The 13992-nt window shown below is 44.9% G+C and overlaps 1 protein-coding gene across 1 annotated transcript; it reads right to left on the bottom strand.

Annotated features, from left to right (window-relative positions):
- Positions 1–12407: 12407 nt before the first annotated feature.
- On the bottom strand, positions 12408–13256 carry LOC123453319 (V-type proton ATPase 16 kDa proteolipid subunit). The gene has a single exon (XM_045130278.1). It carries the CDS (start codon positions 13221–13223, stop codon positions 12756–12758), a length of 468 nt encoding a protein of 155 aa, XP_044986213.1. The 5' UTR covers positions 13224–13256; the 3' UTR covers positions 12408–12755.
- Positions 13257–13992: the final 736 nt, after the last annotated feature.

Raw genomic sequence — 13992 nt, 5'->3', positions numbered from 1 at the left:
CTATAAAAAGCTCACATCAGAGTCACCAGGTGGATTACCCACTCGGGACCCCTCATGTTTTACAGGAGTTTTGTCTTCTTTTCTTTTCTTAAGTTCTAAAATACTCTAAAAATAAAATCTTTTTTTTAAATTTTTTTGTTCATTATTTATTTATTTATTTATTTGAGAGCGACAGACACAGGGAGAAAGACAGATAGAGGGAGAGAGAGAGAATGGGCGCGCCAGGGCTTCCAGCCACTGCAAACGAACTCCAGACACATGTGCCCCCTTGTGCATCTGGCTAACATGGGACCTTGGGAACTGAGCCTTAAACCGGGGTCCTTAGGCTTCACAGGCAAGTGCTTAACCGCTAAGCCATCTCTCCATCCCATAAAATCTTCTTTTACAAAATATTTTAAAATTTTATTTGCAAGCAGAGAGAAAGAGAGAGAGAGAAGAAATATAGACACACCAGGGCCTCTTGCCACTGCAAATGAATTCTAGCTGTGTGTGCATCTAGCTTTTATGTGGGTACTGCAGAATTGAACCCAGGCCATCAGGCTTTGCAAGCAAGTGCCTTTAACCTCTGAGCTACCTCCTTAAGCCCCTAAAATAAAATCTTTCTAAACTTCACCCTCTTTGGTCTATGGATTTCATTCTTTGAATTCCTAAGACAAGAACCTGGAGACCAGTGACCCAGTGGGTTTCATGTGACCATGACAATCTGTCGCCCTAACTCCTGGGTTAAAAAAGCAAGAGGGCTGTAGAGATGACTTAGTGGTTAAGGCACTTGCGTGCAGAGCCAAAGGATCCCAGTTTGACTCTCCAGGACCCACATAAGTCAGATGCACAAAGGGATGCATGCATCTGGAGTTTGTTTGCAGTGGCTGAAGGCCCTGGCATGCCCATTCTCTCTCTCTCTCTCTCTGCCTCTTTCTCTCAAATAAATAAATAAAATATAAAAAACAAGAGCTGAGAATACTCCATCTTTCTCAAAGACACCCCAAATTCTCATATCAGGGTGAAGACTCTCATGTAGCCAGCTAGGCTAGGCTGAAGGACACTCAGGTCCACCTAGTAAGGGGCCCAGAAGCAGTACCTAAGGTGGTGAAGGGTGGTTTCTTAACCTGCATTTTGTGAGCATTTAATTGGCCTACTGTCTCTCTCAAGATACTTTTTTTTTTTAATGGAGTTTACAAAAATTGTATGAATTTTACTTAACACAAGCTATTTCTGATTTAGATATGTATTTAACCAATCTCTCACCTGAGGCTGACCTTGAAACAGTGCAGGAGCCAGAAGTAAAGTGAGGCCCCCTTGGGAAGTGCAGCCACACCCCTAAAACCTGTCAGCACCCTAGACGTTTAATCTCTGTCCAAATATCAGCTGGCCACTTGAGTGCATGAACTGAAACTTACGGGCTACACACTGAAGAATGCAGTCTTGACAAAGGTAGTTTGGGAAAGTCATTGAGCAAATAGTAACAGTGACATTAACAAACACCTCATTAGCGATAAATCTGGAGGGGAAGGACTGTTTCCAGAGTTGCTACATACTTTTTTTTTCAAGGTAGGGGTTCACTCTAGCTCAGGCTGACCTGGAATTCACAATTCACTATGTAGTCTCAGGGTGGCCTCGAACTCACAGCAATCCTCTTAACTTTGCCTCCCAAGGGCTGGGATTAAATGTGTGCTCCATCACGGCTGGTTTCTATATGTTATTTTAAACTGTAATTATGAGACATTCACAGAACCATGACTGGGGTTCAGCATGGGATGGCATTTCCTAGAAATGGGTTGTTGAAGATGTGTAGGCATAGAACTTTCTAGATGCAGAGCTTTAAAAAAAAAATTTATTTGCACCCAAGCGAGATGGCACACACCTTTAATCCCAGCACTTGGGAGACAGAGGTAGACGGATTGTTGTGAGTTCAAGGCCACCCTGAGACTACATAGTAAAATTCAGGTCAGCCTGGGCTAGAGTGAAACCCTACGTCGGAAAACCAATAAATAAATAAACAAATAAAAATAAAAATAAATAAAATTATTTGCACATGTATAACAGGATCTCTTGCCTCTATAAACACCAGTTGCATGCACTACTTTACATCTGGCTTCATGTGGGTCCTGTAGAATTGAACCCAGACCAGCAGACTTGGTAAGCAAGTGCCTTTAACCACTGAGCCAACTCCCTAGCCCTAGATACAGGTTTTAAATCCTGTGTTCAACATCTGCTCAAGAGGGGCTGCAGAGATGGCTTAATGGTTATGGCACATGCCTGAGAAGCCAAAAGACCCAGGTTTGATTCTCCAGGACCCACATAAGCCAGATGCATAAGGTGGCACATGCATCTGGAGTTCATTTGCAGTGGCTGGAGACCCTGCTGTGCCAATTCTCTCAATCTGCCTTTGTCTCAGCAAATAAAAAGTCAAAATCTGTTCAAGGGGACTGGGGAGATGGCTCAGTGATAAGGCCCTTAGCATGCAGGCATAAGGACCAAGATTTTGGATTCTCAGCATCCATGTAAATGCATGTGGAGGCCAACTGTAATTCTAGCACTAGGAAGACAGAGACAAGGGGTCCCTGGGAAAAGATGGCTGACTGGCAGGTCTTGGTGGTACACACCTTTAATCCCAGCATTTAGGAGGCAGCAGTAGGAGGATCGCCATGAGTTTGAGGCTACCCTGAGACTACATAGTGAATTCCAGGTCAGTCTAGGACCCTACCTTGAAAAACAGCAACAACAACAATAACAAAAAGGCTGACACAGGGCTGGAGAGATGGCTTAGCGGTTAAGCGCTTGCCTGTGAAGCCTAAGGACCCCGGTTCGAGGCTCGATTCCCCAGGACCCACGTTAGCCAGATGCACAAGGGGGCGCACACGTCTGGAGTTCGTTTGCAGAGGCTGGAAGCCCTGGCGCACCCATTCTCTCTCTCTCCCTCTATCTGTCTTTCTCTCTCTGTCGCTCTCAAATAAAAAAAAAAAAAATTAAAAAATATATATAAAAAAATGTTTAAAAAAAAAAAGGTTGACATATTACAGAAGAGTGTAGAGCAGCATTCACACAATAGAAAACCTCAAGAAAGACAGATGCATTTCTCAGGCTGGAAATTATAATGGCTGAATTGAAGAGTTACCTGGCCAGACTCAAGGGCATATTTGAGCAGCAGAGCAAAAATCAAAGTGTGAAGATAAGTAACAAACCATCGGATCTGAAGAAGATGGAGGGAAAGAGAATGAAGAAACAGGAATTGCCCCTCATTTGGGTGAGTGGGGCTCACAGAGGAGGTGAGGGAAAGGAGCAAGGGGTATATTTTCAGCCGCGGGGGCAGAGAACTTCCCGAATTAGATGGAAGCCCACCTCAGCCCCCATCTCAGGAGTGCAACAAAGTTCTCATAGGACAATCCCAAGATATGCATCTAGATATGCCACAGCCCAGTCACCAGAAGTCCAAGTCAGAGAATCTTCCCCGCTGATCGCCTGTTGTAATCTTTTGCCCGTTTTGAATGGGGTCATTTGTATTTTTACTGTTGTATTGTTACTGATGGTCTCTGGGTGTTTCCAGGTTCTTGGTGTCTTACTTAAAGAACTGCAGAAAGGCTCACCCAAGTAGTTATGAAGAAAGACACTTTTTTAAGAGAAAAGTGACGGTGCAGGCCTTAATGCACTGCCAAAGGGGCATCTACCACTCCAGCGGAGAGTTCTCAAGGGCCTGAGAAGTGGAGCATGGGTTGGTTGCTAGGCTCGTAGTCTAGGTGGTTTTTATGGTTTGATTGGCAGGGTTGGGTTATAAAATGTTTTCTCAGCCAGGCGTGGTGGCGCACGCCTTTAATCCCAGCACTCGGGAGGCAGAGGTAGGAGGATCACCGTGAGTTCGAGGCCACCCTGAGACTACATAGTGAATTCCAGGTCAGCCTGAGCCAGAGTGAGACCCTACGTCGAAAAACCAAAAAAATAAAAAAATAAGATGTTTTCTGTACTGCCCATATTCCTTCCAATGATGCATCTGTTTTTGTTTGTTTTGTTTTTGTCTTTTTGAGGTAGGGTCTCACTCTGGTCCAGGTTGACCTGAAATTAATTATGTAGTCTCAGGGTGGCCTCGAACTCACAGTGATTTCCTACCTCTACCTCCCGAGTGCTAGGATTAAAGGCGTGTGCCACCACACCCAGCTGCACCTGATTTTTAAAAATATTATTTATTTATTTGAGAGAGAGAGAGAGAGAGAGAGAGAATGGGTGAACCAGGGCCTCCAGCCACTGCAAACAAACTTCAGACGTATGTACCTTGTACATCTAGCTTATGTGGGTCCTGGGCAATCAAACCTGGGTCTCTTGGCTTTGCAAGCAAGTGCCTCAACTGCTAAGCCCCATACTAGTCTAAAATGAATTTTTATTATCTATGAGAGAGAGAGAAAGAATTGGTGCACCAGGGCCTCCAGCTACTGCATTTGAACTCCAGATGCATACACCATCTTGTGCACATGCATAACCTTGTGTATATGGCTTACATGGGTTCTGCAGAACCAAACTCGGGTCCTCAGGCTTTGCAGTCAAGCACCTTAACCGCTAAGCCATCACTCCAGCACTAAGCTGATTTTGATGTACATTCCTCAGGGTTTTCTATATTATTGCTTATGTCACCTGCAAATCGAGATAGATGTACTCCTGCACTTCCAACATGGAGCCTCACACCTGTTGGGCATCCTCAGCCCCAATATGCAGATCTTGTGTTTTGTTTTCTTCCTTGGTTGCCCTGACTCCAGCCCAGTGTGCAATAGGAGTGGTGAGAGGCAACCCCCTGTCTCACTCTGCATCCCAGGTAGGAGGTGCAGTTCCTCACCACGAAGGGATGATGCAACCTTGGGGATTTCACAGGCTCCTTGATCAGGGAGAAGACACTCCCTCCTACTCTTACGGTGTTCAGGGCTGTCATCATGAAAGGCCACCGAGTTTTGTCATGCCACTCTGATCTTACTGAAATGATGATGTGTGGCTTTTTTTTCCCCTACCATCTTGCTATATTAATTGATCCAACTTATTTTATCAGTTAATCTATTTTTTTTTTTTTTTTTGGTTTTTCGAGGTAGGGTCTTGATCTAGTCCAGGCTGACTTGGAATTCACTATGTAGTCTCAGGTTGGCCCCAAACTCCTAGCTCTTCCTACCATGTGCTAGGATTAAAGGTATGTACCCCAGGCGTCCCATTAATTTATAAAGTTGTGATGAACTATACATAATGTATAGCTTAGCATTTTGACAGGGTTTTTGTTTGTTTGTTTTGCGTGTACACGTGTGTGCAGAGGTCAGAGGACAATCTTTAGGGCTGTTGCAGTTACCCTCCTGTTGCTGAAACAAAACACTTGGCCAAAAGCAGCTGATGGAGCTACCGGTTTATGTTGGCTTTCAGTCTCAAGGGGAAGCCTCATGATGGCAGGGAAAGGAAGGGAGCCTAACACATCTGGATCTGGCATCCAACCTTGCTCCGTGAAGGTGGAGACTAGCTCCTTTATCGTGCCCTCTGGCAGTCAACCCACAGGCTTCCCGAGTTGGAACTGATGGGCTGTATTCTCACTGTTGTCTGTTCTCAGGATCTGGCTTCTATTGCTCTGAATAGTCCAAACCTATGGAGCCCAAACGTTAGGAACAACAACTTGAAGGATATGGAAGGGCAGATTCTGTGTGAGGCTTTAAGACATCCAACATTCAGAGGCCAGAGTTGAAATATAGTGGTTTGATCTCTCTCTGCTGACAAGCCTCTTCCTCTTCTCTTCTCAGCAACCAAAGACTGCTTACAAATGAGCTTGACAAAGAACACCTTAGGATAGGAAGGAATTAAGAATTTAAGTGAGCTGTGCATGGTGGCGCATGCCTTTAATCCCAGCACTCAGGAAGCAGAGGTAGGAGGATCGCCATGAGTTTGAGGCCACCCTGAGACTACATAGTGAATTCCAGGTCAGCCTGAGCTAGAGTGAGACCCAAAGTCTTAAGGCCTCTAGAAGTTATAAGGTCATACTAAGATGTCGACCAGGAAGCCAAGAGGCCACTGAAGCCCAGGCAGTTAGCAAGCCACACTGGGCCATTAAATCACATTATGACCACTATAATGAGGAAGATAGATCTTGGCAGTATTTATGAAAAACCTGGTGTTTCTTTAAAAGTCAAAAGCAGGGCTGGGTGTTTTAAAAGTTAAAAGCAGAAGTAATAAAACTTCAGAGTGACAAGACTGTGTTCTTAGCTCACAAGATACTCTGTACCCTTACAGACAGGTTAAATGTTCTCTCTGTAAAATGTTTGTGATACTTGATGCAGGGGTCAAGAGACTGAAGTGAAAAGAACTCACAAAACAGGTAATGCGTTCTTATTATTTGAGAGTCTCAGCTAGCCCAGGCTGGCCTCCGACTCACTATGTAGCCAAAGATGCCCTTGAAGTTCTGATCCTTCTTCCTCCTCCTCCCAAGTGCTGGGACGACAGGTGTGCACCACCACAGCTGGTTTATGCAGTGCTGGGAGTTGAACTCAGGGCTTTGTGCATGCCGGGCAGGCACTCTACCCACTGAACCACATCCCCAGCTGTAAGATGGTTTCAATTGGCTATGGAGCTTAAGACCTCAGGAAGGAAGAGAGAAATGAACTTGAGGATGGAATCAGAGAAGATTCAAGTGCCTCATCTTCTCTCCAATTCTCAGCCTTCCTTTTAGTGTATCCTATTGGAATGCCTTTCCAGTGTATTCCTGGGACCAGTGCTGTCAAAGTCACTTGGGTGTCTATCTTAAAATGCAGGTTCCTTGAGATGGCTTAGAGGCTAAGGCACTTGCCTGCAAAGCCTAAGGACCTGGGTTCAATTCCTCAGTACCCACATAAAGCCAGATGCACAAAGTGGCACATGCATCTGGAGTTCATTTGCAATGGCTAGATGCCCTGGTGCACCCATTCTCTCTCTTCTTTCAGTCTCTCTCTAATTGCAAATAAATAAATAAATAAAAATTTTAAAAATTCAGATCCCAAGCTCAATACAGACTCACTGAACAAGAATATCTAGTCAAGGACCTTTAGGAATCCTTAGCTAATTTCTCATGCAATTCTCAACAGCTTTAGTGGTTGAGACTCTAGTTTCAGTGGAAGTAAGAATCCACTTCTGCAATGAATACTTCTTGTCTTTTATTCTGAAAGAAAAAAAGGCTTAATTTCTTCTTCTTCTTTTTTTTTTTTTTTTCTAGGTAGGGTCTCACTCTGGCCCAGGCTGACCTGGAATTCACTATGTATTCACAGGGTGGCCTCGAATTCACAGTGATTCTTCTCCCTCTGCCTCCCAAGAGCTGGGATTAAAGGCGTGCGCCACCATGCCCAGTGAAGCTTAATCTCTTTAGGGAATATAAGGCTACTGGAGCTAGAACTAAAAATAAGTTCCTTTATTTTACAAAACATGGCACAATAAAAGTATAAAAGACTGGGCTGGAGGGATGGGTTAGTGGTTAAGGTGTTTGCCTGCAAAGCCAAAGGACCTAGGTTCGATTCCCCAGGACCCATGTTATCCAGATGCACAAGGGGGTGCTCATGTTTGGAGTTTGTTTGCAGTGGCTGGAGGCCCTGGTGCACCCATTCTCTCTCTGTGCCTCTTTCTATTGAATAAATAACTACATATTAGGAAGAATGACAGTGACAAAAATGAGAATTCAAGGATCTGAGGAGATTGCTAAGCACTTAGAGGCACTTGCTTACAAAGCCTGCTGGCCCAGGTTCAGTTCCCTAGTGCCCACATAAAGGCAGATCCACAACGTGGTGCATGCATTTGGAGTTCGTCTGCAGCAGCTAGAGGCCCTGGAGCACCATTCATATTTTGTCTTTCTTTCTCTCTCAAATAATACATGTAAATAAAAATATTTTTTTAAAAACCCTAGAAACTCAGGAGAGATAAATTTCATGAGAAGAATAGATGAATGAATAATAATTAGGAAATTGATGAAGGAAAATGCTGATTGTTTGAAAAGGTAAACAATACTGACATACACATATCAAAATTAACCAAAAGCCAGGCACGGTGGTGCATGCCTTTAATTCCAGCACTTGGGAGGCAGAGGTAGGAGGGTTGCCAAGAGTTTGAGTCCACCCTGAGACTACATAGTGAATTCCAGGTCAGCTTGGACCACAGTGAGACCCTACCTCAAAAAAAAAAAAAAAAAAAAAAAAAAACCCTAACCAAAAGAAAGACTAAATAAATAAAATTAGACATTAAAAGGAGGACATTACAACAGATCAATTAAATCCAGGGGATCATTTTGGAATATTTTGACAACTTATATTTCCACAACTGAGAAATCTAGAAGAAACTGATATATTTCTGGACACATATGACATTAAAAATGCAAATCAAGAGCACATAAAACAAGTGCACCTATAGCAGTCGATGGGATTAAAGCAATAATAATCTTTCCTTATAACTCACCAAAGTGCTGAAGGTGACAGTGGAATGCTCAGCACTAAACGAGACATCTCTGTCACAGCCTCCAAGGCGCAGTGACCATTGCAGAAAAGGTGATGGAAAGAATGTAGCGGCCCAAGGAAGGGAAAGAATGCTTACAATACTGTCTTCCAGGTACAGAGCAGCCAAGGTATTCATGGCTTCACAGTGGATGACACTGTCTACACAAGACCTGCAAAACAGGAGAGAAAAGATGATGACATAAGGGGGGCGTGGTGGCGCACACCTTTAATCCCAGCACTTGGGAGGTAGAGGTAGGAGGATCACCATGAGTTCGCGGCCACCCTGAACATAGATCAGCCTGGGCTAGTGTGAGACCCTGCCTCAAAAACAAAACCCTAAATGACCTGAAAACCAGTTCCAGGGAAATGGTAACAGACACTGTGTTCACTCAAACCTCATAAAATCAGATCCAGAGTCTACAGAAAAGCAACAGTAAGTCAGATCTCTATCTTTTTTTTTTTTTTTTAAATTTATTTGAGAGCAACAGACACACAGAGAAATACAGATAGAGGGAGAGAGAGAGAGAGAATGGGCACGCCAGGGCTTCCAGCCTCTGCAAACGAACTCCAGACGCGTGCGCCCCCTCGTGCATCTGGCTAACGTGGGACCTGGAGAACCGAGCTTCGAACCGGGGTCCTTAGGCTTCACAGGCAAGCGCTTAACTGCTAAGCTATCTCTCCAGCCCCAGATCTCTATCTTTCCCACCTAAGATCCTCAGCAGGGATGGGGTAGGGAGAGGAGGTCTATATGTGCAATGTGTTTATTTTTTTTAAAAAAATCAAGAAATTAAATTAATTTTTAAAATACTAAATGCTCCTCAAACTTACATAACATAGAAAAGAAAGGAGTGCTCATTAAAATTTTTTTTTGTTATTTTTTTAAATTAATTTATTTATTTGAGAGCGACAGACACAGAGAGAAAGACAGATAGAGGGAGAGAGAGAGAATGGGCGCGCCAGGGCTTCCAGCCTCTGCAAACGAACTCCAGACGCGTGCGCCCCCTTGTGCATCTGGCTAACGTGGGACCTGGGGAACCGAGCCTTGAACCGGGGTCCTTAGGCTTCACAGGCAAGCGCTTAACCGCTAAGCCATCTCTCCAGCCCTTTTTTGTTATTTTTATTTCTTTATTTGAGAGCGACAAATAGAGAAAGAGGCAGAGAGAGAGAGAGGTAGGCATGCCAAGGCTTCCAGCAACTGCAAATGAACTCCAGACGCGTGCGCCCCCTTGTGCAGCTGGCGAACGTGGGTCCTGGGGAATCAAGCCTTGAACTGAGGTCCTTAGGCTTCATAGGCAAGCGCTTAACCGCTAAGCCATCTCTCCAGCCCAGGAATGCTCATTTTATGAAGTCAGTATTACCCTGATAGCAAATTTAGATGAAGACAGAAGAAAATTAAACTAAAAATTTTAAAATACAGACAAACCTCCTTGAATATGGTTGCAGAAATCCCTAAAAGGTTGGAGAATTAGCTTAGCGGTTAAGGCATTTGCCTGCAAAGGCAACGGACACAGGTTCAATTCCCCAGGACTCATGTAAGCCAGATGCACAAGGTGGCACATGCGTCTGAAGTTCATTTGCAGTGGCTGGGGCCCTGGTGCACCCATGCTTTCTACCTATCTGCCTCTTTCTCTCTTTTTCTCTCTCTGAAATATATAAATAATTAAAATGTAAAAATCAATTCTCAATAAAATACTTGTATGCTGAACTCAGCTACTTGCCAGAAAGACCATTCACTATGACAAAGTGGATGACATCCCAGAGAACCAATGATGTTTCAGCATGTACACATCAATCCCTGGAATACATCACATCAATAGAGTCAACAACAGAAATCACTTTTTTATTTATTTTATTTATTTTGTTTATTTTTATTTATTTATTTGAGAGTGGCAGACAGAGAAAGAAAGAGGCAGAGAGAGAGAGAGAGGAGAGAGCTTTGAAGAAACTAGGAATAGAAGAAACATACTTCAATATATTAAAAGTAACATTCAACAGGGCTGGAGAGATATCTTAGCAGCTAAGGTGCTTGCCTGCAAAGTCAAAGGAGCCAGCTTCCATTTCCCAGGACCCACGTAAGCCAGATGCACAAGACAGCACATGTGTCTGGAGTTTGTGACTAGATGCCCTGGCACATCCATTCTCTCTCTCTCTTCCTCTCTTTCCCTCTCTCTGTCTCTGTCTCTTTCTCTCTCTCTCAAAAACAACCAAACAAACAAAAACAGGCATGGTGGCGCAGGCCTTTAATCCCAGCACTCGGGAGGTAGAGGTTGGAGGATCGCCATAAGTTCAAGGCCACCCTGAGACTACATAGTGAATTCCGGGTCAGCCTGGGCCAGAATGAGACCCTACCTCGAAAAACCAAAAAAAGAAAAATAAAAAAAAAATTGTACAACAGATCTAGAGCCTACATTATACTAAATGGGAAAAAATTCAAAGCATTTCCATTAAAATCAGGTGTGAAATAAGGCTGCCCACTTTCTCTTCAACATAATCCTTGAGGTCTTAGCTAGAGCAGTAGGACATGAGGAGGAAAGAGAAGGGATACCCATGGGAAAGAAAGAAATCAACTGACCCTGTTTGCAGACATGACCCTTATGAGAATCTGAAGACTTCACCAGAAAATGCTTAGACCTGATAGCTACTTATAGCAAAGTAGCAAGACACAAAATCAGTATGCAAAACAAAAGCAAAAACAAAAATCAGTAGCTTCTCTATATACCATTAAAAACATGTCAAGAGGGCTGGAGAGATGGCTTAGTGGTTAAGTGCTTGCCTGTGAAGCCTAAGGACCCTGGTTCAAGGCCTGATTCCACTGGACCCACGTAAGCAAGATGCACAAGGTGGTACATGCATCTGGAGTTTGTTTGCAGTGGCTGGAGGCCCTGACGCACCCATTTTCTCTCTCTCTCTCTGCCTCTTTCTCTGTCTGTCTGTCGTTCTCAAATAAACAACAACAACAGCAGCAAATAAAAATAAAAATAACAACATGTCAAGAAGAAAAGTCAGAAAAACAATCTCATTCACAATGCCTTCAGAAAAAGAAAAATGGTAGATGCACCTAACCAAAGAAGTGAAAGACCTCTGTGATGAGAAAAGTTGAAGCACCAGAGAATGAAATTCAAGAAGACATTAGAAGGCAGGAAGACCTCCCATTCCCACAGGTCAGCAGGGTTACATTGTGGAAATGGCTGTACGACCAAAAGTGAGCTATAGATCCAGTGTGATCCCCACCAAACTCTCAATGATAGTCTTCACAAAAATAGAAAATGTAGGACTGGAGAAGATGGCTTAGCGATTAAGGTGTTTGCCTGCAAAGCCAAAGGACCCCGGTTCAATTCCCAGGATCCATGTGAGCCAGATGCATAGAGCAAGGAGGTGCGTGCATCTGGGGTTCGTTTGCAGTGGCTGGAGGCCCTAGCGCGCCCATTCTCTCTCTGCCTCTTTCTCCCTCTGTCTATCACTCTCAAATAACTAACTAAATAAAAATAAACAAACTTTAAAAATATATAAAAATATTTTATTTAGTTAGTTCTTTGAGAAAGAGAAAGTGGGAGAGAAAGAGAGAGAGAGAGAGAGAGTGAGAGAGAAAGTGAGAGAAAGAGAGAGAATATGGGTGTGCCAGGGCCTCCAGCCACTGCAAATGAACTCCAGATGCATGCACCCCCTTGTGCAGCTGGCTTACATGGGTCCTGGAGAGTCAAACCAGGATCCTTTGGCTTTGCAGGCAAACACCTTAACTGCTAAGCCATCTCTCCAGCCCCCTCTTTTTTTTTTTTTCACCTCCGAGAACTTTATTGGACACAGCTCGGCAGGAGAGCACTCTGCCCTCCAGCCTGGCAGCCCAAGGCTGGAGGCGGTGTTCCACCCAGGGAATCTCAGAAAGGAGCCCCACAAGGCAACACTCTACTAATGATTACTATATAGTTGGGAGATGGGCTGCTCCACAAATGCATGAACAGGTCAAATCTTTTTATAAATAAACATCCAGTGAAGAGAAAAATGACAACTCTATTCATCCTTATACACAGAGCACTCTAGGGCAACGGGTGGGGCAGCCAGAGGCCAGCATCCTCACTGGTCAGGGGCCAGGATGGGAGATGAGTGGGCCCAGATGTCCACAGCACAAGGCAGCAGGGGCCAGGCAGGGGCAACAAACGATGGGCACTAGGACACTGCGCATTTACAAGACCAACTACGGAGGGGGCAGCTGCCCATGCGTGTGTCAGGCTGTTCGTTCTGGAATGAGGAGGGGTGGTCTTTACATCGTATTCTGTGGCTGCGGTGCTCAGGAAGGGGCTACTTTGTGGAGAGGATGAGAGCCACGATGAGACCGTAGAGACCCAGCACCTCTGCGAAGATGAGGATCAGGATCATGCCTACGAAGAGTCGGGGCTGCTGGGCAGTGCCCCGCACACCGGCGTCCCCCACAATGCCAATGGCAAAGCCGGCTGCCAGGCCACTCAGCCCCACACTCAGGCCAGCACCCAGCTGGAGGAAACTCCTGTACAGGGTGATGGTATCAGTCAGGGAGTTGGCGATGAGGACGGCCACCACCAGGCCGTAGATGGCTATGATGCCAGCCATAACCACAGGGATGATGGACTTCATGATCAGCTCTGGCCGCATGACAGACATGGCTGCGATGCCAGTGCCACTCTTGGCGGTGCCATAGGCGGCACCCAGGGCGCTGAAGATCATGGCGCACGAGGCGCCTACGACGGCGAAAAACGGAGCATACTCGGGGCTGTTCTTGGCCTCGGCCATGTCTGCGAGCGGGTAGGGAAGGAAGGGAGCGAGCTCGGCGGGCGGCAGCGGCGGCGGCGGCGGCGGCGGGGTAAGAACCCCGTCTTTTTTTTTTTTTTTTTTAGTGGCTTTATGTAAGGACTTTACTTCATTGTCCTCTGTATCACTTTTTTTTTTTTTTAAAATCAAGATGCAACAGATTCAGGTTGGATGCAAAAGAAAGGAAAAGAAAAAAGACATAGGGAGAGAGAGAGAGAGAGAATAATAACCTAAAGAAATCAGGACCAGGTATGGCTGCTCTTCAAAGCAGGGAGTCTCCTTGTCACTAATTAGGATGATGTCAGGAGCATCAGTTTCCTCAGCAAACTGCTCAGGAGGAAGGATGCTGAGCGCACAGAGTAAAAACTCAGGATCCTCAAAGGTGAAGTTCACTTATCAAAACTACCAATGGCTGGGCGTGGTGGCACACGCCTTTAATACCAGAACTCGGGACGCCGAGGTAGGAGGATCGCTGTGAGTTCAAGGCCACCCTGAAATTACATAGTGAATTCCAGATCAGCCTGAGCTAGAGTGAGACCCTACCTTGAAAAACAAAAAACAACAGCAACAACAAAAACAACCTACCAGTGATAGCCAGGTGTGGTGGCACATGCCTTTAATTCCAGCATTTGGGAGGATGAGGTAGGAAAAGGATCGCTGAGTTCAAGGCCAGACTGAGACTACATAGTGAATTTTAGGCCAGCCTGGGCTACAGTGAGAAATAACTTGGAAAAAAAAACTACTGATGATA

Source organism: Jaculus jaculus, chromosome 1 (assembly GCF_020740685.1).
Source record: "Jaculus jaculus isolate mJacJac1 chromosome 1, mJacJac1.mat.Y.cur, whole genome shotgun sequence".
NCBI lineage: Eukaryota > Metazoa > Chordata > Mammalia > Rodentia > Dipodidae > Jaculus > Jaculus jaculus.
This window is presented reverse-complemented; position numbering and strand designations above follow the sequence as displayed.

What these genes read in the sequence shown, in the direction of transcription:
- LOC123453319 (XM_045130278.1), bottom strand. Translation starts at nt 13,223, where the DNA reads ATGGCCGAGGCCAAGAACAGCCCCGAGTATGCTCCGTTTTTCGCCGTC.